This window comes from Pogonomyrmex barbatus, unplaced genomic scaffold (genome assembly GCF_055798465.1).
Source record: "Pogonomyrmex barbatus isolate J1 unplaced genomic scaffold, ASM5579846v1 scaffold9, whole genome shotgun sequence".
NCBI classification, from domain to species: domain Eukaryota; kingdom Metazoa; phylum Arthropoda; class Insecta; order Hymenoptera; family Formicidae; genus Pogonomyrmex; species Pogonomyrmex barbatus.
Window position 1 is genome coordinate 1,713,772 of NW_028297193.1, and position 24,964 is coordinate 1,738,735.

At 39.7% G+C, this 24,964-nt stretch overlaps 1 protein-coding gene and 1 pseudogene across 11 annotated transcripts in view; one reads left to right on the forward strand and one right to left on the reverse strand.

Moving 5' to 3' along the window:
- The window catches only part of kcc (solute carrier family 12 member kcc), a 74,012-nt gene that overhangs the window by 30,016 nt on the left and 19,032 nt on the right, over positions 1–24,964 (forward strand). For 3 of the 10 annotated variants that reach the window (XM_011641394.3, XM_089084733.1, XM_089084734.1), the window contains exon 1: positions 16,882–17,907. The exons of 3 other annotated variants lie outside the window; for them this stretch is intronic. In XM_011641394.3, the coding sequence (XP_011639696.3) occupies positions 17,835–17,907 (73 nt within the window). In that variant the 5' untranslated portion in view covers positions 16,882–17,834. Of the gene's footprint in view, positions 1–16,260; positions 17,908–24,964 lie in introns of those variants that run through there. 4 more of the 10 variants (XM_089084727.1, XM_089084729.1, XM_089084726.1 and 1 more) reach the window with 4 other exon arrangements.
- On the reverse strand, positions 1,409–16,218 carry LOC148934520 (uncharacterized; annotated as a pseudogene). Its single transcript, XR_016141290.1, has 2 exons — positions 14,777–16,218; positions 1,409–2,784 (listed from the first exon to the last, which is right to left on the reverse strand). The product of XR_016141290.1 is annotated as an uncharacterized LOC148934520 (transcript).

Consider the following 24,964-nt stretch of genomic DNA (forward strand, 5'->3'; position numbering starts at 1 on the left):
AAGGGCGAAAGAGTGTATCGAGGTAATTCATGCCTTCGCCGCGTGCCACAAGGTCGAGGAAAATCGATGGAGCGCAGACAACTCGGTAACGATGCCGCGGAATGATAGCGACCGTGGCATGGTCGGTGATGACATTTTTATTGCATCCCTTATCGTCGCGCGGCCTTAAACAGCCGCAATGATAACAAGTGCCGTTGTCCATTGTAGCTCGTTATGATAATTTTTATGCACGCGAATGTTTCAGGCTGTTCTTGAACCTAACTGTAACTTTGCGCATATCGATGAAAAAAAAAAAAAAAAAAAATATCACGGAAACGCGGCTCCTTTCCCAATCTTTCGTAAGCTCGCAAATGCATGCGTACTTTCTAAGTTGCAGCAGGCCTTGAGAGTTTCATATTGGCGGAAAAATTCCGACATTTCGAATAAACCGCAACGTAACTGCTGCAACGCAAACATTATTTGACATCGTCCGCATACGAATGTAAATCACGGCTATTCTTTGAGATACAAGTTTTCAAAGTGAAACTTTGATTTTATATTAATAATACATTCCTGTATTCTGAAAGTTATTTTACTTTTGAAAAACAGTTTTTTGAGACGAGTAATCCATTATTTCATAAATTCAACATAAATTTAACATAAATTTGTTTAATTAATATTTAACGTTATAAATATCTCAACATTAAAGATATTTTAATGTTAATTTTGCGAGTCAAATTACGAGGAAAAATTTTGAGAGGGGGATAGAATATTTTAAACCGTAACTAAATGCAGAAAAACTCTTTAATCTAAGCGATCGCTCATGTAATTCACGTCTCTTAATCATCGCAGCAGATCGCGAGATTAAACAAACCCGGGATTATAATTACTATTGTCATTGGCACGTCCGAAGGATTATATCCCCGAGGCGGAAGACAAAGTGCGCACGGGGGGGGAAAAAAAAAATATATATCGCTGTTTCCCACGATTGGCGGTACATTCGTATGATTGGCCCAATTTGTCAATTTGCTCCCTCGACGAGGGGCGCCCGGATCGGTCCCGGCGCCGACCCGATTTTCAGGAGCGCATGCTGCGCCGGATATTGCCGGGATAATGGAGCAGGCAGAATGGTGGAGGACGCGGGGGAAGATGTGTGCCGGCGAATTTTCATCGAAAACCTCTACCGACCTCGAGCCAGTTTTTCCGACGTGCTCGAGAAATATGATCGGCGCTCGACCGCATCTTTCAAGATTTATGTGCAACGATGCACCGTACATATATAATACTTCGGTGACTTGGATTGCTCTTTCCGGATTTTCGAACAGGCAAAGTGTTCTAAACTATCCTTCCCGGAATCAAGGATAATTCGACGGACAGTTTGGAGGACGGCTCTTGGGGCAGAGGAAAAAAGAATTACATAATTTAAACATTTTTCTTTTTTTTTTTTTTATTAAAAAAGAAGAGGAAGAAAATAGAGAAATAATTTAATTTCATAATTAAATTGTTAAAATGAAAAAGAAATAAATTTTTACGCTTTTCTTAATATATTTGCTTAACGTATCGCGCGGATTTTTTATCCCCTTTGTAGGCTGATGTTTCAGATGCTGATAGATTGACATAACACAGGTGTTGACACCCTGTTGCGGAAGCGATTTTTTTTTAGATGGACGGGCATGTGGTGCAACGCTCCAAATAAATCACCAACGCTCTTCCGGCATTTATCCTATCGCTGTAACTTTTCCTTTTTCTTTCGTCATTTAGATCTCCTCTCGTCCATTCAATGCCACGGTTATTTTCGTTGAATCTCCGACACTCATTATATATGCAATCGATCGCGAAGTAACCTCGACATCGAATTCTCTCGCGCTTCTCTGCAATGTTTAATTTTATTCATTAATTTTAACGATACGGAACTCAAATGGCACACGAACGGTAATCGGTGAAATTATTTGCGAATGTAAGGTAGAATGTGTTTATAAGCGTTTCTATGACATTTCTTATGTCTCTAGGAAACAATATAGTGATATTGTGTGTATAACTAATGTTTAATATTTTATACATTTCAAATTTCATGAAAGTACAAAGTTCGTATTCTCGACATACAATATATGCTTGTTCTTGGCACTCTAGAGCAGCACCTCGCAATCTAATAATCACGGCAACTCGAATTTCTTGCTATAATACGTATTGTTATTACGACAGTAATGTGATTTCCTAACAGACAAGTTAAATATGGCACAAACATATGAAAGCTAAGATTCAGATTTAAGATTGACAATGTGCTCATAATGTCTTTATGACAAAAACAAAATGAAGGAGGAAAAAAGGGAAGAGTAAACGGAACAAAATTGGACGGTGAGCCCTGAAGTAAATTTATCAAATGTGTCTTATAAAAGTAATGAATTCCAGGCAAAAACTGAAGAAAATAAAAAAATGTTTCGTACAGTGATTTAACTATATAAAAAAGTTTACGACACTCGATTAAACTCTTGAATAAATATATAATTTTCATTACATATTTATTCAACGGAGTTATACAACGTGAAACACATGTATGAATAAAAATAATGTAAAGACTTTAAGATTTCTTTAAAATAGGTTCGCTCGAAGCGAAAGGTTTTCCCGTCTAAGTCCTTAATTTTAGGAAATCCTCTCCAGCTGATCTCCCTCTTTCCCGTTTGCACGCTCCAATTCTCTCCGGGCCCGCCCCATGCCATTGTTTTTCCCTGTGTTCATTATTCGGCGACTCGCTGTCCTCTCCCGTTGTCTCCGTTCGATTGACCATTTATCCCCGTCGATCATCCCCTGCAAGAGCGATCACAGATATTGATACAAAGCGTTCGACGCGCGTGCGAGGAGGTAAAAAGGGTGAATATCCCCTTGGTCCTCACTGTGGGTCGCGTCATCGCTGGCCTTTTCTGGCCCTTCACCCATGCCACGTGCAAATTGACGTCCATAGGATTGTGCGCTTCACGGATTTTACTTCACAGGATTACGTAAAACCTGCATTTAACGCTATTTTTTGTCAAAATCGCCTATACGTAAAAGGCGATTTGTCAAAGGCGCGGCGCTTCTTTTTTTTAAATTCCCATTCAATCAACCGGATCTCGATTTCTCATTTTTGAAATGTCGTACTCGATATGTGTCTTTCACATTACTCGCTATTTTTATGTATTCGCGTTTTTTTTGAAACATTAAGAGGGAAAAAACGAGCATGAAATGCGATCCGTCTGCTTGAAGCTGTTGTCTATGCCGCGATGACGTGACTCGAGTAAACACGCTCGAAATAATTAACAGCGCGTAAAATTATCGCCGGCGTTCTATTTAGATCAGCGAAGCTTCGATCGCAACGATAACATGCGACGATTAACGTGCGAAAATAAAAGCAGGAAGCGATAGCCGGATATACTCGTGTAGAGGCCGAAAGTCGATAAGCGAGAATCGATAAGCGATCGTCTAGGTTTACGTCGCAGTAAAATACTCATTGGTCCCATGCTGCTTTCGAAGAATCTGCGCTGATCAATATTTACTGTATTGCTCTGAGCCCAGCTTTCTTTAAAGACTACCAGTCATGATCGATTAATCGCCCAGCCATGCAGACAGTTTCAAAATTTCTGTAATAACGCTAGAAAATATCTGCCTCCTGACACACATCAATCTTCTTAAAGAATTTATTTTATATTATTATTTTTTCAATAACGTTGGTATTAGTCTACATGACTATATATTAATATTATGTAATAAAATTAATATTAATATAACAAATTTGATTTTTTAATATCAATATTAATACTGCTGTTCTAATATTTGTTTTATTATTTTTGTATAATAATCTAATAAAATATATTCGTTATATTTTATAAAAATTACATATTATATATTACTGCTGAGAAATATTAATAAATTAGAGAAAATATTCAGTAAATATTCAGTGTACCGTAAATTTTTGGAATTAATAATATATTATTATTATGTAATTAGCAATTTATTGCAACAGAGTACTATGTACATTAATATTGATTACGATAGTATTATATAGTGCACAATGTTTATGACTAATTCAATCATATGTTGTAATTTATTGTTTCTGCATTTGTTTTCTGCATTTTATGATGTGGACATATTAGTTCCTAGGGATATACATATAAAAGGAAAAATATAAGAAAGATTCTGAATTTTTTTTTTTTCTACTTTTTTTTTCGATCGTGACACGATGCATTTATTTTTCGGCGGTTCCTTGTCGGAGATAGCTAAAAGTGTTCATGGCCACGAACAGATATTATCGACGTCCATCAAAGCCATCGAGCGTCATTCAACATTCAAACCGCGTTAGACGATTCTCACGCTTGTTCCGTCAAATATTTAGCCTTGTCGCGGGAGAGAAGGCAGCGCATGCCTTCTGTCGAGTTTCGTGACATTCTTGGAACAGTGTGGAATCCGCCGCATGCATGAAAGATTAAATGCCACTGATTTACGAATGCTCCCCCTCCCCCCCCCCTCTTTCCCCTCTCGCGTTTCTATCAATTTAATATCATATCGTGAAGATGTTCCATCTCCCCCCCCCCCCCCCCCGCTTGGAAAATATACCGAACAAAGGAAACGTCTGCCCGTTGTATCTCTTTATTGAATTATTCAAAGCAGCTTCGGCCTTTATCGTAATTGCATTCTCCTTTAACTCCGCGACAGTACACTGAATTAATTATAAATCCAATTGGCAACCCAAACCGAATAAATGCATTTGTATATAAATATTTATATTTACTACACACACACACACACACACACACACACACACACACACACACACACACACACACACACACATACACACAAAACACTCCCATTATTACTTTGTTATAATAGCAATAATAACAAAATTAAAAAAATGTGGAGTCGCCTAATGAAATTTACTTTAATCGGTGTTATGGAATGAAATGCGTACTGTCTATGTTTTTTTTTGTTACTTAAGATCGATAATACTTTCTCATTTTAGTAAATGCTCCCATAACATGTTCAGGGCATATTGATTTTTTCGATATCGATTCTCTCTCACACGATCGCTTATTTCCGTTGCCGAAGAGCAGAGACACGATGAGGATTAGATTCTCGGGCAATAACTTTAATCCCATTCGTCTCCTTTCGCCTCATCCCGCAGCATTACGCGATTGCAATTAAGTTTTCACTCGGCAGTAAGTCCGGATTCGTGTAATTGGAATGTTGAGTTCCATGCTAAATCTAGCTTTAGCGAGTAAGCCTTCGCACATACGACATTTTGAAAAATCGTGTAATCTAAGAGGCTGAGGGGAATCGTCTCGAGGTATATCGCTTTCGCGTGCACCATATTAGAAAATATACGCGAAATTCCCTTAAATGACGATTTTGTGATTCAACGTAACTTAACGTTTCGAGATATTTCTGTGCGTTAATTAAGATAACGAAATTTACTTGGATTATTTCCTCTTCTCTTGAAATGAGTTTAACAGTATATGGATTGTACCCCGCATGCTCGTTTAGACGTGGTACCATTGTGTATAATTTAGAATGAATAATAGTTCGGGATAATACGTTTCTGGGGTGTCGTCTCGCCCGCGCCTAATTTTCTGACGTCGTCTCATCATTTTGAAATTCTAATTCGATACGTGAAATATTCCATACCACATTATTCATGAATTGCATTTGCTCATTTTTATTCTTATATCATTCTTAATCTGAAAAGATATATCTACAAATACATATATTACAAGATAAATACCTGTCTGGTGTGACAAGTATGAAATATCTGATTAATTCATTTTATTGATTAATCGTATCTGTTTATTGTATTATTGTTATTGTTTATCAATATTAATAAATACGCTTTCATGTGTGATTGTGAATGTCATTTTTTATCTTTTAGTAGACCGCAGATCATTAACGAAATGAGCTTGGTACAAGTTTTGGGAAGCAGTTTGTTAATTAATAATTAGGACAGAGAGAGAGGGAGAGAGGGAGGAAAAGAGAAATAGAAATGGGTTGCACATTGATATATATTTAAACAGAATATGTAATCGTGTGAGGGAATTTATAACTGAATATATTAATGAATACTGACAAATTGCTGTTTTTATATATACAGTCGATGATATATATTTTTTTTATTTCTAAATTTAATAAAACTAAATAAATATTTTAAATAAACTAAATAAATATTTATTCTTATAAATGTATGATGAGATTTGCAGGAAAAAGTGTAAAAATTTTATTCATTTTAAATTTTTCGAAATGTATAGTTTAATAAATAAAATAATTACGATGATAAAATTAAAGGTACGCGTGCTCTACGTTGTTTAATTTACATTTTTATATACAATAGTTGAATTTTTTTAGAACATTTTTTTACAATATTTCTATAAGATATTTTTATAAAGTGAAAATGCGATTATTTACGAATACAATTCTCAAACGGGATTGTCTCTGATATGGATATAGCTTCGAGTGGCATTATATCGTTAGCACACAATATATATTTAATCCCGGGATTTACAGTCGGATTTCGAGATTAAACGTACTACCATACTAACACGCGTGAGTTAACTCAGACGAAGGATAGGCGGCTTCTAATGAAGTCCCCCCGATGTCGCTTTTTTTTAGCCTAAGAGCATCGGCGAGCTGGGAACGGGCGATAAACCCCTTTTACAGACGCGATAATCTCCTTGAAATGCGGCTCGCGTTGTCGTCGCGGGGGCCACCCTGTACCCGGGGCATGTACCGGGTGCACCGCGTGGTAATAAAATATATATACACGCGGATTGGAGACGCAGACTCCGCTGTATCGATCTGCCACTCGGAACAGAGACGAGAACAGCGGGCGAGCTTGTCACCGGCGCGAACGGCGCGACGGAACTGTTTGCTCCATCAGATGGGTAAATCCTTCGAACGAGTTATTTGACGGCGATTTATCCGACAGATATCTTAAATATGTATGCGCAAAGTGGGCCGCAACCCCTGGAGAACAGGCCGCTGTTCGGAAAACTACAACATTACTACAACATTACTACATACATCTCCGGATCTTCCGCTGTTCTACTTTCTGAAAACAAAAAGCAAGGCGGAAATTGGATTGTTAATTAATTATTAACTGATTATTAATTAGAAATAACTGAAATTGGAAAAATCTTAAAGTTGATCAAAAGTTTAAAGCTGATTGATTTGCTTATAGCTGTAATTTGATAATTGATAAGAAGCTGCTTAAATATTTCAAGACTCCGGATTTATTGGATTATGCCGTCATTACAACATAATGCCTATATATCTTTGCATTTTTCCTTCTTTCTCGCATCATCGGAATTATTTCTGCGATGCAATCGATGCATTTGCGTTTTTCAATCATAGCAAGAATCACGATTTTAATCGGGACATTCTCCGAGTTCTCCGGAACATTTCTTTTTGCATTTCGACTCGCAGATTGCAATGGTCATCGTTTCTTGTTTAATCGGTCAATTAGGATCATTGATCGTCAACGTGTCGGTTTTGCGGTTGACCGATCCTGTTAATTACAATTTCATCGTTACGCAATACTACTGTCCATTATACTACTGTTCATGGAGTATTGTTTGCAACTATATACCGTGTAAAAATAAAACTTGTAGATAACATTTATTTATTTTTTTTTTTTTTATTTTTGGACGATTATTCGTCACGACTCTTTCTCGACATGCGACAACTTTATTACAGTCAAAATGAAAGACCACTTAAAAATAAAGAAAAATTTTATAATAATATAACATACCGATTGCATGTCGGGACTCTGACATTCGTTCCCCGCAGAAAAATTGAAATTCATGAATTTTTTACCGTCAAGTAATTCCGTAATTTATTTTTTTACTAACCTTTCGAATCATCTCCCCGTCTCTCCAAATATAGGCACATTATGCGTGCGACCGAATTGCGCGTTTTAATGTCACCCGTTTGATGCAACACCATCCGTGCAAATTGCCGTGAGGGAACGCTTATTAAGGACCTCGGTGCCCGATAATCCATCCCTCGCAATTTCCAGTCGATAATTCACCGTCGACCTTGCACATTTAAGCGACACATGCGACAAACCGTATAAAGATGCGGCGGCAAAATGATCGGCGGTTATAATTTGTCCTTTAGACAGCTTGGAAATTATACGGCCCTTCAGCTACTTTTTGTATCACGCATCGTTTATCTTGTAGTAGTTTCGTACTCACGACAGTAATCTCTTCAAATTTAATTTAAAGTTTCGAGAGAAATTTTGCGAAGCAATTTGAGAGCCGTTAAGTGTCACTTTCTCTGAGAAACATTTATTTTTTTTACTTTACAAATTACATCCATGACAATTTTTTAATTTACCGTACAATTAAATGTTTGCAATAGATTATTTTATAAATAACCAATTAGTAGATTATTTTCTAAAGTAATTCTTTTTTTTTTTTTTTTTTATGAAAAAGCGTTTACAACGAACTTTTTATTTTTGCACAAATGTTTAATTACCTGATCCTTCCCAACGTTTAATTTTCAACTAAAGTTAAAAGAGAAATTTAATCTCAAAGATCTCGTGTCTCAGAGATTGGGTGAACAAGCCACGCTGTTACGCTCGGGAAGTGTCTCTTAATCAGCCAAATCCGCGATGGAATTTCCTTCAACCACTAATCGCTGATCTTCGAAATAATTAAAGGGCGCTTCTCTATCTTCAAGTTGAACATCGCCTTACCTGAGACAATCTATAAAGCGGAGCTTATCCCGATGATAAGCAGGCACTTTTTAATCGTTTAAAAACCGTGTCCACCATTTTTCTTTTAATGTCAATCCCCGATCATCGAAGTTGTTAATCCTCGTGTTTCCGAAGATGATTTATCCGTTATCACGTTGTGCATCTTTATACGCGAATGGCTTGATGTTGGTTTGGTGATGTTGTTGTATTAACGATGCAGATCGAGAGCCAGGCCGTCAGTGTCAATGTTGTTTACCACCGGGATACAATGTGCACACGCATACACGTGCACCTCACAGAGCGTACACAGAGCTACATGTCTGACGTGCTGTGCATACCTTTGACCCAGATAAGAGGAAGTCGATGCGATTCTTATCCCGGGCCCATAGCCGCAGGGCATCTCCTACGGTGTTGAACTTAATGGAGCTTGAATACGCGAAGATGAGAGAGGACGATCTCGGAGCTCGAGGCAATCTCCCGAAATTTTCGCCAATTTTGCCGATCCATCCGAAAGACGCCGCATTAATTCTTACCCGGTGTCGTATAATAGAAGAATGCTGTGAAAGTATCAAACTTCGTATTTTATTAAAATCTCAGGCAGAACGTGGTGCCGAAGTTTTACTGTGACTTTACACAATACCGTACAGATTTATTAAAGTATTACGCTTTCAAGCCGCTACTGTAAACTAAAATTGAAAATTAAAAAAAAAAAATACTACAAATGATTTATAAATTAAAAGGATGGCGAAAATACCTGTGAAAAATATTTTTCAATATCCAATTTTTTTTTATACCGATACAATTACCGATATAAAAAAAATTCGTTGAAAATATCAACATGCAATTTAAAAAGTTATATTGAGAAATGAAAAAAAAAATCTACTAATATTTTATGATGGCTTGAGAAATACGTAAAAAGGAATTTACAAAATGTTCTCTTGAATAACTTCCGATATTTCAACAAGTTTATTTTTCGCGTTTCTGTCAAAGTGCTGGACAAATACTGAAGTAAATATAACTTGTATATAACTTGAATAATATCGAAGCGTGATACATTTTAAACATAACATCAGATATCTACATTGTATGGAATATTATCGGAATTGAAATATTGCAGATGAAAGTTTTGTAATTTTAAGCATACTATAAAGCAAAGCCGCAATAAGAAGGACATATTTTTATCTCGATAAACTTTTAAGTAAAAGATTTTTCATTCTCCATGTTTCCGTGCGGCTAAACGCTTAAATAAATAGGACTTACACAGAAAGCTTTTCGAAATGAGAGTTAACTCTCCTTCTCGACACGCGGTTCGCGCACCACCGCGACGCGCGGGGGTGAGGAGATACGTGAAGAGGGCGAAGAGGTGAACCGTGCGCCGAGCTCATCCCCGAGTCGGGGGTGATGCGCGCGCGAGGCGGAAAGTAGGGCAGTGGGTGAGCGCGCGCAGCGCACATCCCCCACGCTTGCGTAACGTAACGTTACCCCGGCTTTTACGTCATCGTTTCACCCGGGGATGACGTCACGCCAGGCTGTCGACAGTCCCCGCTGCCCGGCATCTTTCGCCGCTGGTGCTTCAGCCGCCATAAACTCGCCGGTTCTCCGCACCCTTCCGCTTGCCCGCCTTTAACGATGTACGAGCAAGGGTGAGACACCCTTTCTCTCGATGGAGAAAATCAAGCTTACAGCTTTCTTACGGATCACAAGAAACTTATTCGAGATGCATGCTAAGAGCGTGGAATCGTAGAGGGGCTCTGGATTGAAGCAGAATACTGGATATTCTTGCGATTAATCACACTTCTTTTGGTCTTCGTCTCATTTAAAGACCGTTTGACGTTAAAGACTCGTGGACGATATTTCTTTAACGAGAATTTCTCCGGCCGCAGTCTACTCCGGCAACATTGAACTTAAATATCTCTGTAACTGACTGTCCGACTTTGAGAAATTGAAGTTTCGGGAAAAGGAAGTTTATTTAAGATTATAAAGAAATTATTTCATTGTCTATGTTTAATCTCTCATGTTTATTTATAATGTAATATTTTGGATTTTCATCGTAAGATGAAAATAGGTAGAGGTAATCAAAAGCATTCGTAAAATGTGACAAAAATGAAATCGATGGACGCATTGCGTGGGAGAATTGCGAGAAAATGAAAAAGTCAAAACAAATATGTATTTAAATACAGCTAAAAAAAAAAAAATCCATAGCTAAATTTTCCTATGCAAATTTTTATACGATTTGAAATTTATTTACGCGTTCATCAATCACGCGGAGGAGCCCTTGTTTGCTTTTTGTCTGTTATTCAAGTTAAAACCTCGCTTGTTTTTGATTATTTTCCATTAATGTACCAGCGAAATCTCTTGATGTGGTAACGTGCAATATTGCCGCTTTTCTCCGCTTTACTCTCCATCTCTGCGCACTCGATAAAAATCGAAGAGCTCCAGCGTTACGAATCGGATAGACCTGGTCTCCGTTCGCAACGCGTTCAAAGTTTCTGCCCTACATTTTCCTCGTTGTTCCGAATGCTCTTCAGCATTCGCGGTCTCACACGAGCATCGTAAAGGGTGGCACACGTGGTAACGCCTCTCACAGCTAAGTTATGGCCATACCACTCGCCGAGAACAACCGTAATTTCCGTTTTTCTCCTTCCGCCAATTATTTTTCGCTAGCAGCTCGAAAATAGAATTTCAGACCACCCTCTCATTCAGTTTTCTCGTCTATTATTATCTCTCTTTAGTTTTTTTTTTTTTTTTTTAAATTTAGAATTTATTATTTTAAAAGGCTCAAAAATTACTTTATCTCTGCGAAAATATTTTTATGTTTTTCCTTATTCCTGCAAAAAAATCCTCTAAAAAGTAAAATTGAACAGTAATTACTTGCTTTTTTCCAGAATTCGATCTCTAATGATACTCTAAATTATTCTTTCAATATGAGACAGAATAAACCAGATAAACTCGATATGCTTATATAATTTATAAAAGAGAATTTTTTTCTCGAAATGAGATTAAATATTTTCCTGCATCGTCTCAGAAATTAAAAAAACTTTTGAGAGATCCGAAAAAATTGTAGAGAAATAAGTATTATTAATATCTTCCTGATAAAATCGAGCGCACTCAATTGTTCAAAAGCGGTAAATTATTAGCCGCTTAAAGATAACGACACGATGGAATGCAGTTTGTGTGAAACATCAGTTTAAGTGGAGTAAACTTTAAATAGACGTCAGTAGGTTAGTTTACGGATGAATTAATTCCTGCGCGCATTTCACTTAGCAAAATTACTCGACAAGAGTTGCACACAGATTTCCTCCATCGATCTCTCTCCTTTCCCTTTCTCTGTTCTCTCTCTCTCTCTCTCTCTCTCTCTTTCCTTTTCTTTAGAAATAATCTCCTAGGAATGCAAATTGCATATAAGTTAACTGGAAATTAACAGGATACGAGTTTGAGATTAAATGAACTCTGCTCCGGTATACGCAATATTATTCCAAATCTACGAATGCGTATTAATTTATTCCATCACATTCGCGATATCATCATGCGCGATGCAAGTTGCACAAACTGAATTTAACGCGGCAAAATTGACATCGATTCTTTATTTGATTACGTTGCAAATATACACACGCACATGCGGCACGTGTGCAATTAAAACATAATAATACATCATGACCGTTCAATTTTTTCGCAGCTTGTTACTGTTGTTATGAATCTCCGTGCCGCGCGATGTTTCATGTTGTTTGTTACTAATTTACATTGTTACGGCCATTACCCTAATGAAATAATAACGGAATCGGCAATTACAATATCGCGTGCTCGCTGCCCGAGTGAACTTTAAATTTTCCCTCAGCGCGGTCAGATCGTCCATAATCGAATTAGTTCGCTCCACGTGTTCTGCAAACTCCTGTCGAAAATTACGAAGGTCCGCTGCAACTCAGTCAACGTTTCCCGATATATAGGTGCACCGCATGTTGTATCGATCGCAGCGACCATCGCTATTCCGCAAAATTGTGGCTATTTGCAATAGAGATCCCAATATCATTTTGGTCTTGTCTTTTATCATGTGATATAATACTCTGGATTGTCGCCAAACTCTACTGATAAACCGCCGTTGCGAGATTTAGATCTAAGTAAATAATAAAAAATTCAACGTCTCTCTCTCTCTCTCTCTCTCTCTTCCTGCCTTACGGTTTCGATGACTTACGACGAATTTCCGCAAAAAAATCCCGTTCAAATAAAAATGTCAGTTCAGAGAAACGCAAGAGACTCGACATTTTTTTTTTTTTTTTTTTTCCCTTTAACAAAGTGGTTTACACAGAAGTCCTCTGTCATAAATAGAAGGGACTTAGGAATCAGAGTTCAAATCGAGTTATTAAATCGCTCCACTGTTTGTGTACGGAAGTGGGAATAAAAGCTACGGAAAGTCGAAACTTTTATTTGAATTGCTCGGCGCAATATGCAGCTTGATGCTACTCAAATTTTTATACGGCTTCGGGGCGATTCATCATCTTTACGATAATTTCACGAGAAGTTCCGGCGAACAGAACTTCGCCATCAGTTTCATTATCTCGCTCCGGTGTTTCCTTGTAGCCTGGCGACTGCGCCGCGTAAGAATCGGTAATAACGGACGGTTTTTACGATTGCATCTCGCGCGAACGTGTACGTATATATATGTGGTTTTATGCGAGCATAAACCGGGCTCTCTTTCTCTTTGCCTTTTGATTTCTCTTTCTCCCTCCTATATTTCTTTCGAAAACCATGCCATTCATCATTGTATGCGGGGTACACGGACCCAGCATACAACATCGCTTTAATTAAGCCGATAGACATGAAATTCACAACTGGGGTTGCATACTCGCAAATTTACTCGAACGTACTCGCCACGTGCAAATTTTAGCACCGAGCCGCCACTGTTGTATACAAGTTAGATTCGCCGATTTGTGTCTGTGTATACGAAACATTAAATTGCTGTTGCATTATGAATTCGGCCATAATCTCACCGCTCCAAAGTCTTCCTGCATTATGTTCAAGTCGTCATGTTACTTTTTTCTCTTGTACGAGATGCTCTGAGAATTTTGTTAAACTTTTTCTATTGTCTTGTTCTGTTAATTAACTCGAAGGCAACTCGTTTTCTTTAATTAACTTAGAGAAAGCGATATTTAAATTTTAAAAATTTAAAATCGGATCCTATCGATTTATTTTTGTACGATTTTAAATATTTTAAACCTTCTTAATAAACTAACTTTTGAATTATAACTTTAAGTATTTTTACGATCAATTTTTCCGCGATGACATTGTTCGTAAGTGGAACGAACACACGAGAGTCAGACTCGCGGAGTCTGAGAGTCGCAATCAAATCGCCCACACGAATAGATTAATTCTCTGTCGTTTTCCGCTGTTTCGCAAAAAAATTACGCCGGTTCGTTGGCAGTTCGATGAACGTTTTTCGATGCAAGTCAAATTTGCCTGAGCCCAAGGCGGTTCCTATTATTTCCCGGCTCTCGTATTCGATTTCGCTCGGTTCGCTAGATGTAAACGACAGGCAGAAGAAAAAGGGGATGGAGGGTTGCTTTTAAAATTCATAGTTCGATGGCGGTAGTGCATAACGCCTGAGAAAGACACCGGGCGCCGTACTGCATCGAAATTACGGGCAGTTAACTTGCCTTTACTACCAATGATATAATAAAATTACATTATAAAGTATCTTGTAGTAAACCTGCGTCGTATCGGAGTGACATAGCACTCCAGTACATTTTCAGTGAAATAATAATCTTCTTTGTTCCTCGCGTATGTCATTCCCGTGTATGTCATTATGTGAGGCAACGTTATTCCGCGACCTCAAAATGCAAGGAGAATAATAGATTTTGTTGTTACATTCTGGAAAATATATTTACATGTAATTTCCATGCTTAAAAGCGAGCAATTTTTTTCTTTCTAAAGCGTGAAAATATAAAAATATGATATTTTTGTAGAAAATTGGACGGAGTGTATTTAAATTTAACCCGATGCGTTTTGCTCGCGGTGGAAAACGTTTGTGCATTAGAAAATACAGTGCTCGAGATTACTTGAAATGTGCGAACGTCATCTTCGACATACCGTCACGTCCTCAATGATATCTGCACTCGTTGTAAATTCACGAACGATGCCTCGCATAACGGGACGATTGTGAGATATCACTCGGGCTTCTTTGCCTCTTTTTTCCTTCTTTACATCACTCCGCTTAAAGCCGGTGCTTCAACTTAAAGTCGAGCTTTGAGCTTCTACTTATGTGTAGATCCCGTAGGTGTGAACATAAATAACCGGCGCTGCGAGTGTAGAGCGTTTTTCCTTTTCTTCGTGTGCACGAGTATTTACGGGGGATAGAGAAAGGAAGGAAAGACGTGTGTCTTGTGCTCGTCGGATAATATTTGAAAAAATCGCGTGGCGTCTTTATCCGTATACGATACTCGCTCTGAGACGATTTATCGTATCAAAATAGCAACACAGGCACGGTAATTCCGTGCTTTTAATGCCGGTAATTCGTCTATGTCGCGCGCTTCTATTCTGCTCTCATCTCACGCAAAAAACAAATGAATTTGTCACGCGACGGTCTGCGAATTTATGCAAGCGCTGAAAAGATGGAAATTAAATTTAAAATGAAGTTTAATGCAACAAATTGTAGCAAGCGTTACTTTTTTTTATCTCATTTTTTTACCTCATTCTATACGAGAAAGTCAGGCTGCCGTCAGCAGCTGTTTTCACCCGGTTGTTCGCCGTGTTTCTTTCAGGAGAAACGAAAGCGTGACCCCCTTTCGCTTCTCACACGCATTCAAATTCGATCCGTCGTGAATGCTGGGCCAAAAAATTCCATGCCCTCCGGAAGGGCAGTTTCAGCAAAGTCGAGGAGCGTGGTCCGACGAGATAACACGGGCGGGAAAGAGGACGGCCGATAAAAGCAGCGACCATCTAATAGAAAAGAAGGAAAGAGAAGAAAAGCGGGTAACTGGTGAGAGAGAGAGAGAGAGAGAGAGAGAGAGAGAGAGAGAGAGAGAGAGGGCGAGCATTTGCAGAGCAGAGTGATGAGAGGGGAATGGCGACGAAGGAGGGAGGTGTGTGGACCACGGAAGAGAGACCGAGAGGGCATCCGCAGAACGCGGATGGTCAGGGGAGGCAGAAGGAGAGCACGCGGGGTGAACGAGGGAGACATCCCCGGGGCGCGCAAGCGCCGTGCGAAGGTGGAAAAGCGGGTGAGAGCTGCTCACTACGCCCGGGACACCTCGCGGTCCATCGACGCGAGAGGGGCGAGGAGGGCGAGCGCTGAGATAAAGCGAGACAGGAAACGCATCGCGGAGAGACAGGAGGAGAGAGGAAGATCATCGGAAGGAGAGGGCGTAAAAGCGTGCGCGCGCGACACGGAGGGGTGCGGAGGGGAGAAGGAGAGGAGCCCCTGGAAAAGCCGGGGAGAACGCTTTGTCGCCGCCACCGACCCCCTCGCAGTAGCGCGCGCGCGGCAGTCGACGTTTTCTGCGAGGGAAAGCCGCCGTCGTGCGAGTCAGCATCGGGCGATCGTTGCGCGCTCGGCACGTTGAAGCGCGATCAGCGTGTGAGAAGAACGAGCGAGAGAGAAAACGGAAGAGAGTGACAGGAGGTGAGAGAAGGACGGAGGAGGAATGAGGCTGGAAACGCGCGACGAGTGAGGGAGGACGGAGGGAGATTTCGTCCAGGAAGAGACGCGCAAGGGTGGTGACCCGTGACTTCGCAACGCGCCGGAGGAGGAAGCAGCCAGTACGTCCGACGCACCGCAGGTTGTACTACTGCGCTCAGCCCAGTAGCAACTGTCCGCGCTCCAGTCAGCCGCGGCGCAGTAGTTACGGTCCACGTTAATCAGACGCGCGCTGCGCTCCCGCTTTCTTCCTGCGCGCCGTCTCGCCGTCTGACCTCCCCGGTGCTGTCCCAGCCGCGGAAACGCGTCGCGGCATCGACTATCCTAACGATCGATCACGGATAATAGTCTCCGATCGTACGTGGGTGCGTCCTCGAGGAGTCGATCCTCTGTCGATCCTCGCGAACTCCTCGTTAAGCGACTGATATCGAGTCTCGAAGAAAATCCAGAGACGTGACTCGATCGCGCGTATCTGTGTGTATACGTGTGTTCATTGTGCTTAACGCAATCGCGATCAGCGTCAATCAGCGAGGAGGTATTCCTCGGTCGGTGAGAGCCGCGACCGACCGACCGACCGACTGATCGATCGAACGTACGTACGCCAGCGCGCGTGAATCCAGCCGAACCCAGTGATCTCGTGACCTTGTGACACCGCCTGCGAGAGAAGAGGGGGAAAGGGAGGAAGAGATGCACACGCTGAGAGACTGAGAGCGCCCGCCTCGCGGCCGTACGCCGATCTCGCCACCCGTGTCGCGCGGCGCACGTCGACTCCTCCCAGATCGCGAGAGGGGTTGACGAGAGAGATCGAGACGGAAAAGTAAGTCGCGCCAAGTTTGGCGAATCGTGCGCGAGGAGCGCCCTGGTCGCTTCGCGAGTTTTCGCGTCTTTCTCTCATGTAAAGCGGGATTTCGAAAATTCGCGAGATCGATATCGAGCGCTGTCAACCTATCCGCGGTACGTATCTGAGATTTTCACCATCGGTCGTTAGAACAACCATAACAGCTACGATCTGTGCGATTGCGAGGTGCCGCGAAATATAAAGCCCAAATCATCTAGATCCTCCGTCGATCGCACACCGATTTACTTTATGATTCCGCTACTCGGCTAAATTATCATTCTGAAAAATTGAGAGGATCGATCGACGAAATCGATCGCTTTGATCACTTTTTTCTGTCAAAAATCTCGCGAAGCAAGATTCGGAAACGATCGTCGATCATCGATTTCGAGAAAATCAGCATCGTAACAGTCGCTCTCGCGCGTAAATTAAGTTATGATAAAAGTGCAATTTCATCTAAGGCTCATATCAAAGTAATCAGTACAGATAAGAAGTAATCGACGAGGGGAGATATCCTGAGAGAAGGATCCTGCGGCGATCGGAACAGATCCTGCGAGTCGCACGGGGATCGGAGAAATCGTGCACGACACTGAGCTTTGGGTGGCAGCTGGAAGAGGGGCCTCGTATTTCCCATCCCCCCCCAGTCGGTGGAAAATCGAAGACGTGTTGAAACTACCATGAGCGAGGGCACGCCGAAGTCGCAGATCAAGATCGTCGTGCCCGATGGTTCGCCAGCACGTCCGCAAGCTGGTACGCATCATATCGCATACCACCCGACGCATACCTCCGTTAATTCCGCTCCCATCCGCTCAGCTTCCGCACTAAAATACATTCAACGTTCCCATATATTCATTAAAATATAGATTTGAAATACGGGGCAACGGGGTATCCGGAAAAATGTCGGTATACATGTTAGAAAATTATAGTGTATCTTGATAAAAATAGAAGTTTCTGCTATTTATGATAGATAGAAATTAAAATATAACAGCAGTAGATGTACAAAGTAACTCTATACGCTAGAGTTACGGATCTTTCAATTAAAAATTATTGTAAATAAAATCTTTTTATCAAAACGAAAATTGAAATTGCACGAACCGATACGTATATATATATATATATATGTGTGTGTGTGTGTGTATATTTCTAAATGATTGGCATGTGTAATGGTATTGGAATTGATTTTTTTTGCCAGTGTAGACTAATTTTTTCAAAAAAAAATTTCTTTGCATTTCTGCGAGTGTTTGCATATGCATGGCGGTTACTTAACGTAATCGGATACGCTCGCGAGATATGGACGGAACATAATTGCGAAGAATAATCGCAACTTAAAGAGGAACTTTCTCTTTTTGTTGCTCGAACGAGTGGTGAGGAGCGCCACTTCGTCTTATTCCGTCTCGTCGTTAATTGACTCAAGGTCACCCTTTTTTAGCCCGATACTAATTCAATTAAGCACAAGGCCGCGAGGTGAATCGATAGTGCACACGAGAGACAGAGAGAAAGGCACATATATATGTTCACGGAGTATCCCCGTGTGTTTTTAATGCCGAAAGCTTCCTATAGATCCGATTGTCTAACGACCAGTAAAATGAAGCTTTATACTTTCATCCCCCCTCCCCCTCCTCTTCCTCTATCGAGTGTCAACCCGCGCACAAGCCTAATCAGATTTCTGATCTTACGTACAGCAGCGTAAAATAAGATATGCAATTAAGTTAGATCCGCTGGAATTATACCCGATAGAATTATCTAAAAAAGGATAAAATAATAAAAAATGAAAGACATCATTATCTATGCATCTCTAAAATTTCGTGTTCCCAAATGTGAAGTTTCCGACGAAATCAAAATTAATATCTAAATATATTAATATCTAAATATATTAGCGATAGAAGATGAATCTTAGAGTTTATTAAACATTTGAGACACTCTATCTGAATAAGATCGACGATGAACGTCTGAGGAAAATTTTGGGACGTAAAACGATATTAACTTATAACTCCCGGTAAGAAGGTAAATCTTCTTCTTCTCTCAGAGATTTTCTCGTATCGTATAACAGCTTACTAGAAATTCTAACTATTCTAACTATTCTATTAATAAGCTATTTTCTCTGCATTCCGATTCTTCTATTAGTTTTGAAATATTAAAGAACAAAACTTCATATTCAATTTGAATTCGTCTGCATTCCGAACAACCAACCTTCGCACTTTAATACCGGGTGGGAAATATTCTGTAATTTAAGTTGCGCGATTAAAATGCTGTCCCAAGCCCTAAATTAATATTAATCGCGTATCGACAGCCGTAAGCTTCGTAAAGAATTCGCGGTTTTCTCGTTAAAGAGTTTGAGAGATTTTGTCAGAGGGATCGGTCGATCGTAGATGTAGTGGATCGAGTGTCGCGAAGTTAAATGAAGAATACAGTTAAATGCAATCAAGTAAAAAGTGATTTTGTCAGCGACGCGGCGTTCTCTTTCGATGTCCTCGTTCGCGAAGTGGATGTCGCGAGAACGGCGACAGTCATCAGCGATCGACTTTACATCGGGGGCGGGGGGAGGGGGGGGCACGTTGCATACACATATGTATATACGTGTGCATGCAAATGCACGGAGGGCGAGGGAGACGGCGTCCTTTGATCACTAGAACGTGAAGCATTGCTCCGAATGCTCGGCAGTGACGACGATCAAAGGTCAGAGTTCGTCTCGCGGGTGACATCCGAGCGGCGTAAAGCTTTCGACTTGATCCCAATTTTAAAGTCCATTTCGACGCAACGATCTTCCGAGGGGAAGTGGCCGCTGAAACGGTTATTATTGGTTTCCTCCAGCTTGCTGTTAAGTTTGGAGCTAAACGATTCAAGAATCTATTCGTAAAAATCGATTCGCTATTCGGATCGTGTAAACCTCAGGCCGCTATTCATCGTGGCCCTGGAAAACGAAAACGGAAGCGACTACATCGCTTCGTGAAATTGTTTCGTTTTGATACTGAATAGCAAAACTCTACGAGAAAAACGCGTCTTGTAAAAAATTCAAAATATTAATTTAATTTTTATATATATAGTCATATATAATATATATCAGTGTTATATTTTTATGCAATATGTACACAAAACGTCAAGAGAGACAAGTTTGATGTGTTGAAATGAAAAATAATTGAAAAAGGCAAAATTAATATAATTTATTTTATTATACATTTATTGGAATTTTTACAATGTAACATAAAATATAATTTTGCTAAATTAAATTACACAGTAAAAAACATAACAAATTAAAATTCGTAATTGATGGAAGAATTTTTACAGTTACGTATTTTTTTTCTTTTCTTCTTTTGCGTACGCATGGAAAAAACATAGTCATCAGTTTGAAACATAGCTAAAGACTATGAACAATTTACTGGAGTCTTTCGATCGTGGCAATTTCACAGTTTGCATCTACGTTGACTCGTACTTGATCAAGCGTTACGTTTGTGGCAAAATACGATGAGATTAAATAAAAACGAAAACCACAAAACCGCGCAGCATTGAAATGCACACGACGGGGAACAGAGCTATCAAAAACAGTTTTGTTTACATCTGGTCATGAAGACACGAGTTTCAATTTCTATTTCTGATTCTCCGTCTGTCACGACGTTGCTATGACATATTTGGAGCCGAGTGACATTGGAAGTTTGTCTATCGAAGATCTACAAATTGTAGATCTCCAGATAAAAACGAAGTAATCCAAAGCGTACAGAGATCTTTTAACAGTGCCAGAGAATTTTATAGACGTTCACATCTCGTAATAAGACGAAAAGCATTCTGAGATACGAGTTAACACGATCCTCAATAAAATCACAAGCAGTTATTTGCTTACGACGATTACAAAAATACCGCTGAAACTCATGAGAATTGATATTTTACCATTTATATTTGTTCGTTGTCAAAAAATAATTGTTTTTTGTCAAGAGAAAGATATATTCTGAGAAAAACAATAATAAATATTGAGTGGAATTTAAACAAATAAATAATAATTTCAGTGAATATAAATATCAGCAAATAAATAATAATTTGAATATTGAACTTTACACGCGTGATAACGCTTATACATTTTATGTACTAAAAATAGTACGTTTGTAAAAAAAAAAACCGTGTATTACGGAGTGATGGATGCCATCGATATCTTCGAGGGATGCATTCACCCTTTGTGCAGGTTATCCATTCGCGATTAAGCAAATCGGATACTACGGGTACGGATTGACGTAAACCATTTTACGGCGCACCCCCGTGATTTACGCGTTCGTCTGACCATTGACACGCCTACATATACACGTAATCATGATTGATCTGTCGAACAGCGCGCGATGAAATTTATTCCTCCTTCCCACTCGCGATCTACCGTGTAAACACGCGCCGGTTTACATACAGAAGAGATAATGTGATCATCAGAACGTTTTTAACGTTCGACACAAAAAACATCTCACGTTTCACCGCGATCAAGTTAGAAAAGAGACTCATCACAGTTACGCATCATTGAATTTTGAAAACGCCAGCGCGTTTTATCTCTCCTGTTCGCGGACCAAGAGAACTTTTTTTTAAGTCGCTTGTGTAAATCAGTCCTCTCTCTCTCTCCCCCCTCCCTCCTTTCCTCTCTCTTTCTCTCTCTCTCTCTCTCTCTCTCTCTCTCTCTCTCTCTTTCATTTATATATATAGAGATTTAGAAACGAGTAATTAAGGTAATTAAAGTAATGCGAAATGATTAAATTGAACATCTGTAGGGGAGCAAGATGAAGTCGGGATTCTCAAGTGGAATTACCTTTTGAAAGGGAGAAAAAGAGATGAATGTCATTTCCAAATGAATTTGAAGTCTTTGAGGGGTGTGTCGGAATTGATATGACCGGCTTCACGAGGGTTTTGGGAAAATTGAAGCAATCGCGGCGATTCACACGAGCGTTTCCTTGCCGGAATAAGTGGCCGCCGTGCATGTGTGGATGTCCGGCGGCTACCGGGAGGTCTTGTTGACATACAGTTTCTCGATTGACGCGCGTTGCAGCGTCAGATCGGATGCTGCGGCGTCAACCTCGGTGCGGTCATGCATCGGGAAATTACATAGCGTTGGCGCGCTCAAGCGGGCAGTTGCGCTTCCGCGCGAAATTCACGCTTCGCTCGCTCGTAATTGCCGATTATTTAAATTCCGATCTCTCACTTTGTCTCCCTGTTGGCCTACTATTTTCGTTCCGGCAAACTCTAAGGATAATCCACGATTGCCCTCGATAATTTCGGGGAACTTACAGGATGTGACTCCAAGCTTAAGATTTTCGTCAAAGTTTTCAACTCGTTAAACTAAACTTTGAAATTAAAAATTTTATCTTTGTTTGTTGAATTTGAAAAAAAAAAAAAAAAATAGGAGAACGAAAATTAAAATTTTAATAAAGGAGAGAAAGTATATTATATAGAAAGAGAGCTTCTTAACAATGTTGTTAACGCTAAAATTCCTTAACTCTGAAAATCCCTAGTCGGAAGACTTAATTGCCGTCGTGATAAGTTAACGTTAAATGTAGACGTTAACGTCTACGAGTGGGTTAACTCAATTCCTCGTCGACTTTGCAATTTACATTACGAGCGAGCCAAAGCTAAGACAAGATAAGCAACGTATAAAGATAGTGTGTCGCAAACTCTACCAACCATTAATTTCATTATTGTTTACACAGCCATTTATTACTCGTTATGCCCATCTTAAAGATCATCGATACACAGTAAGATCCTAAATTTTTAATGATTATAAATGAAAGAACAGCACTAGTTATTCAAAATTATTTACGTGCGATTATATTTATATAATCTGCAAAACGAGAAGAGTGATTTTTACAAGAAAGAAATTAAAGAATAAAGAATAAAAATGCAACAAAAATATTTTGCTAAAGCCGTTTCTATTTTATCACCGCTAATTACTCGTACGTAATCTATATCGAAACCGATCGTGATTAACGCGTTATGCAATCGACCTGAACATGCAGTCTTTTATGTAATAATATAATCCTCGTGGTCGATACATCTTGCCGCAAAGTGCACGCAACATGTGTTAAAATACGCAGTATCGCACGTGCGGGGGAATGCACACGTGCCATCGGAACGTAAATCGATGGCCAATAATCGCCAGCCGCCGCCCACTCGATAAAATACTATATCGCGCGGTAATTGCCATAAGTTTGAAATATGAAATTCAATTCGGCTGCCATCGCCGTCTCCGCCGAAACGTGCCACCCACGCCTGTTTAACTTTATTTACGGGCGTCGAGAAGTAGAATTTATGAAATCCGAGACGTGAATAGACGCGTCCGTAATTCCACGGAGTTTGTGCCGCGTTGAACGAATTTTCCGAATGAAGAATCGAGATGTATATTTATGAAGGATCTGAAGAAAATTCAGTCGCCCGTATTTTATTTTCATAAAAATCCACGTTCCAATTTCGAATTTACGAATGTTTTTCCTCGTTCCTCGAATTTTTTTCTACTTCTTGAATTTTTAATTTTTGAATTTTCATCCGCGCATGGGTATTTCTCATTTCTCCCTTTTCCGTATTGCTAAATGTAAATTGCTAGTTGTGCTCGTAGCTACTCTAATTTATTTGAATTAACATATTTTGTGAAGGATAATAATTTCGCATTTTATTGAAACTCACGGGAAAAAATGAGGTAAATTGGTGAAAAATAAATAAATCCTCGGAATATATAACGAACACAATTACATCGATTGAGGGAGTATTTCGAGAGGCTCTCTTGAAGAAAAATTATCGAAGACAACGTATCGCCCTTAATTAACGTTCGCCAGTTCATTAGCCTGATTTTCCGGATCCTCGTTTAGATCGTTGAAGTGTATCCAGTACGATCCGAACGGATCTTGCGCATTGACGCGTGCGTAATTACACGTCAGTTCAGTTGCAAATGATGGACGGTCATTAAATCTCGCTTTTAGATGCAGAGAAAACAATTTGTTCGTGAATATTACACAAAAGAATCTTGTTTTATCGAAAATCGTGTCACGTTGTTACACACAGTCACATCGTCGATAAAACTTGCCTCCGAACGCGTCGCAAAACGCGTAGAATCGTATGTATAAAAATTTTTCTCTTTGCATCGAATGCGTTTGAAAACAAACTTTCCATATGGGAGAAAAGAGATAACTTTGTTACGGTACTTTTACGGAAATACGATAACATCGGTATGGCGTGTTTTCCGAGATAAAAGACGCGCATTTTCGCGTATTGTTTCACGGAGAAGAATCTATCTCGGTGGCGACGTAAACCGATCTGTCTACAACAGACACCGTTGTCTGGTGTTATCTTCGATGCATCCGAGCCGTCAATTTTCGCTGAGATGAGCGCAAAGGGCAAATTGCAGTTTCGATTTTCGTGGCGACGCGTCATTCCAAGTTCAATTACAAAGCGAATGAGTCTTTGAATCAAGCGTAATGAAATTACATTAGGAAAGGATTGATGTGTACCCTTATATAATATTAATTGTAATTAATAATAATATATAAACTTTTTAATGATTTTTAAAATGATATAATAGAAATAAATATTACACAAGTCATAAGTACTCGCGGCATTTTTAAAATATTTAACACTTGGAAAAGTGTACACACACACACACACACACACACACACACACACACACACACACACACACACACACACACACACACACAAAATATTGGAAATATATTACTGAGGATTAGAAACTACTATGGAAAATACGATTTAGTATAATCAGGGGAACAACTTCGTTGAAAATGAAGATTGCGTCGTGATTTCACCGGCTTTGCTGGGCGATTGAAGTTCGGTTCTC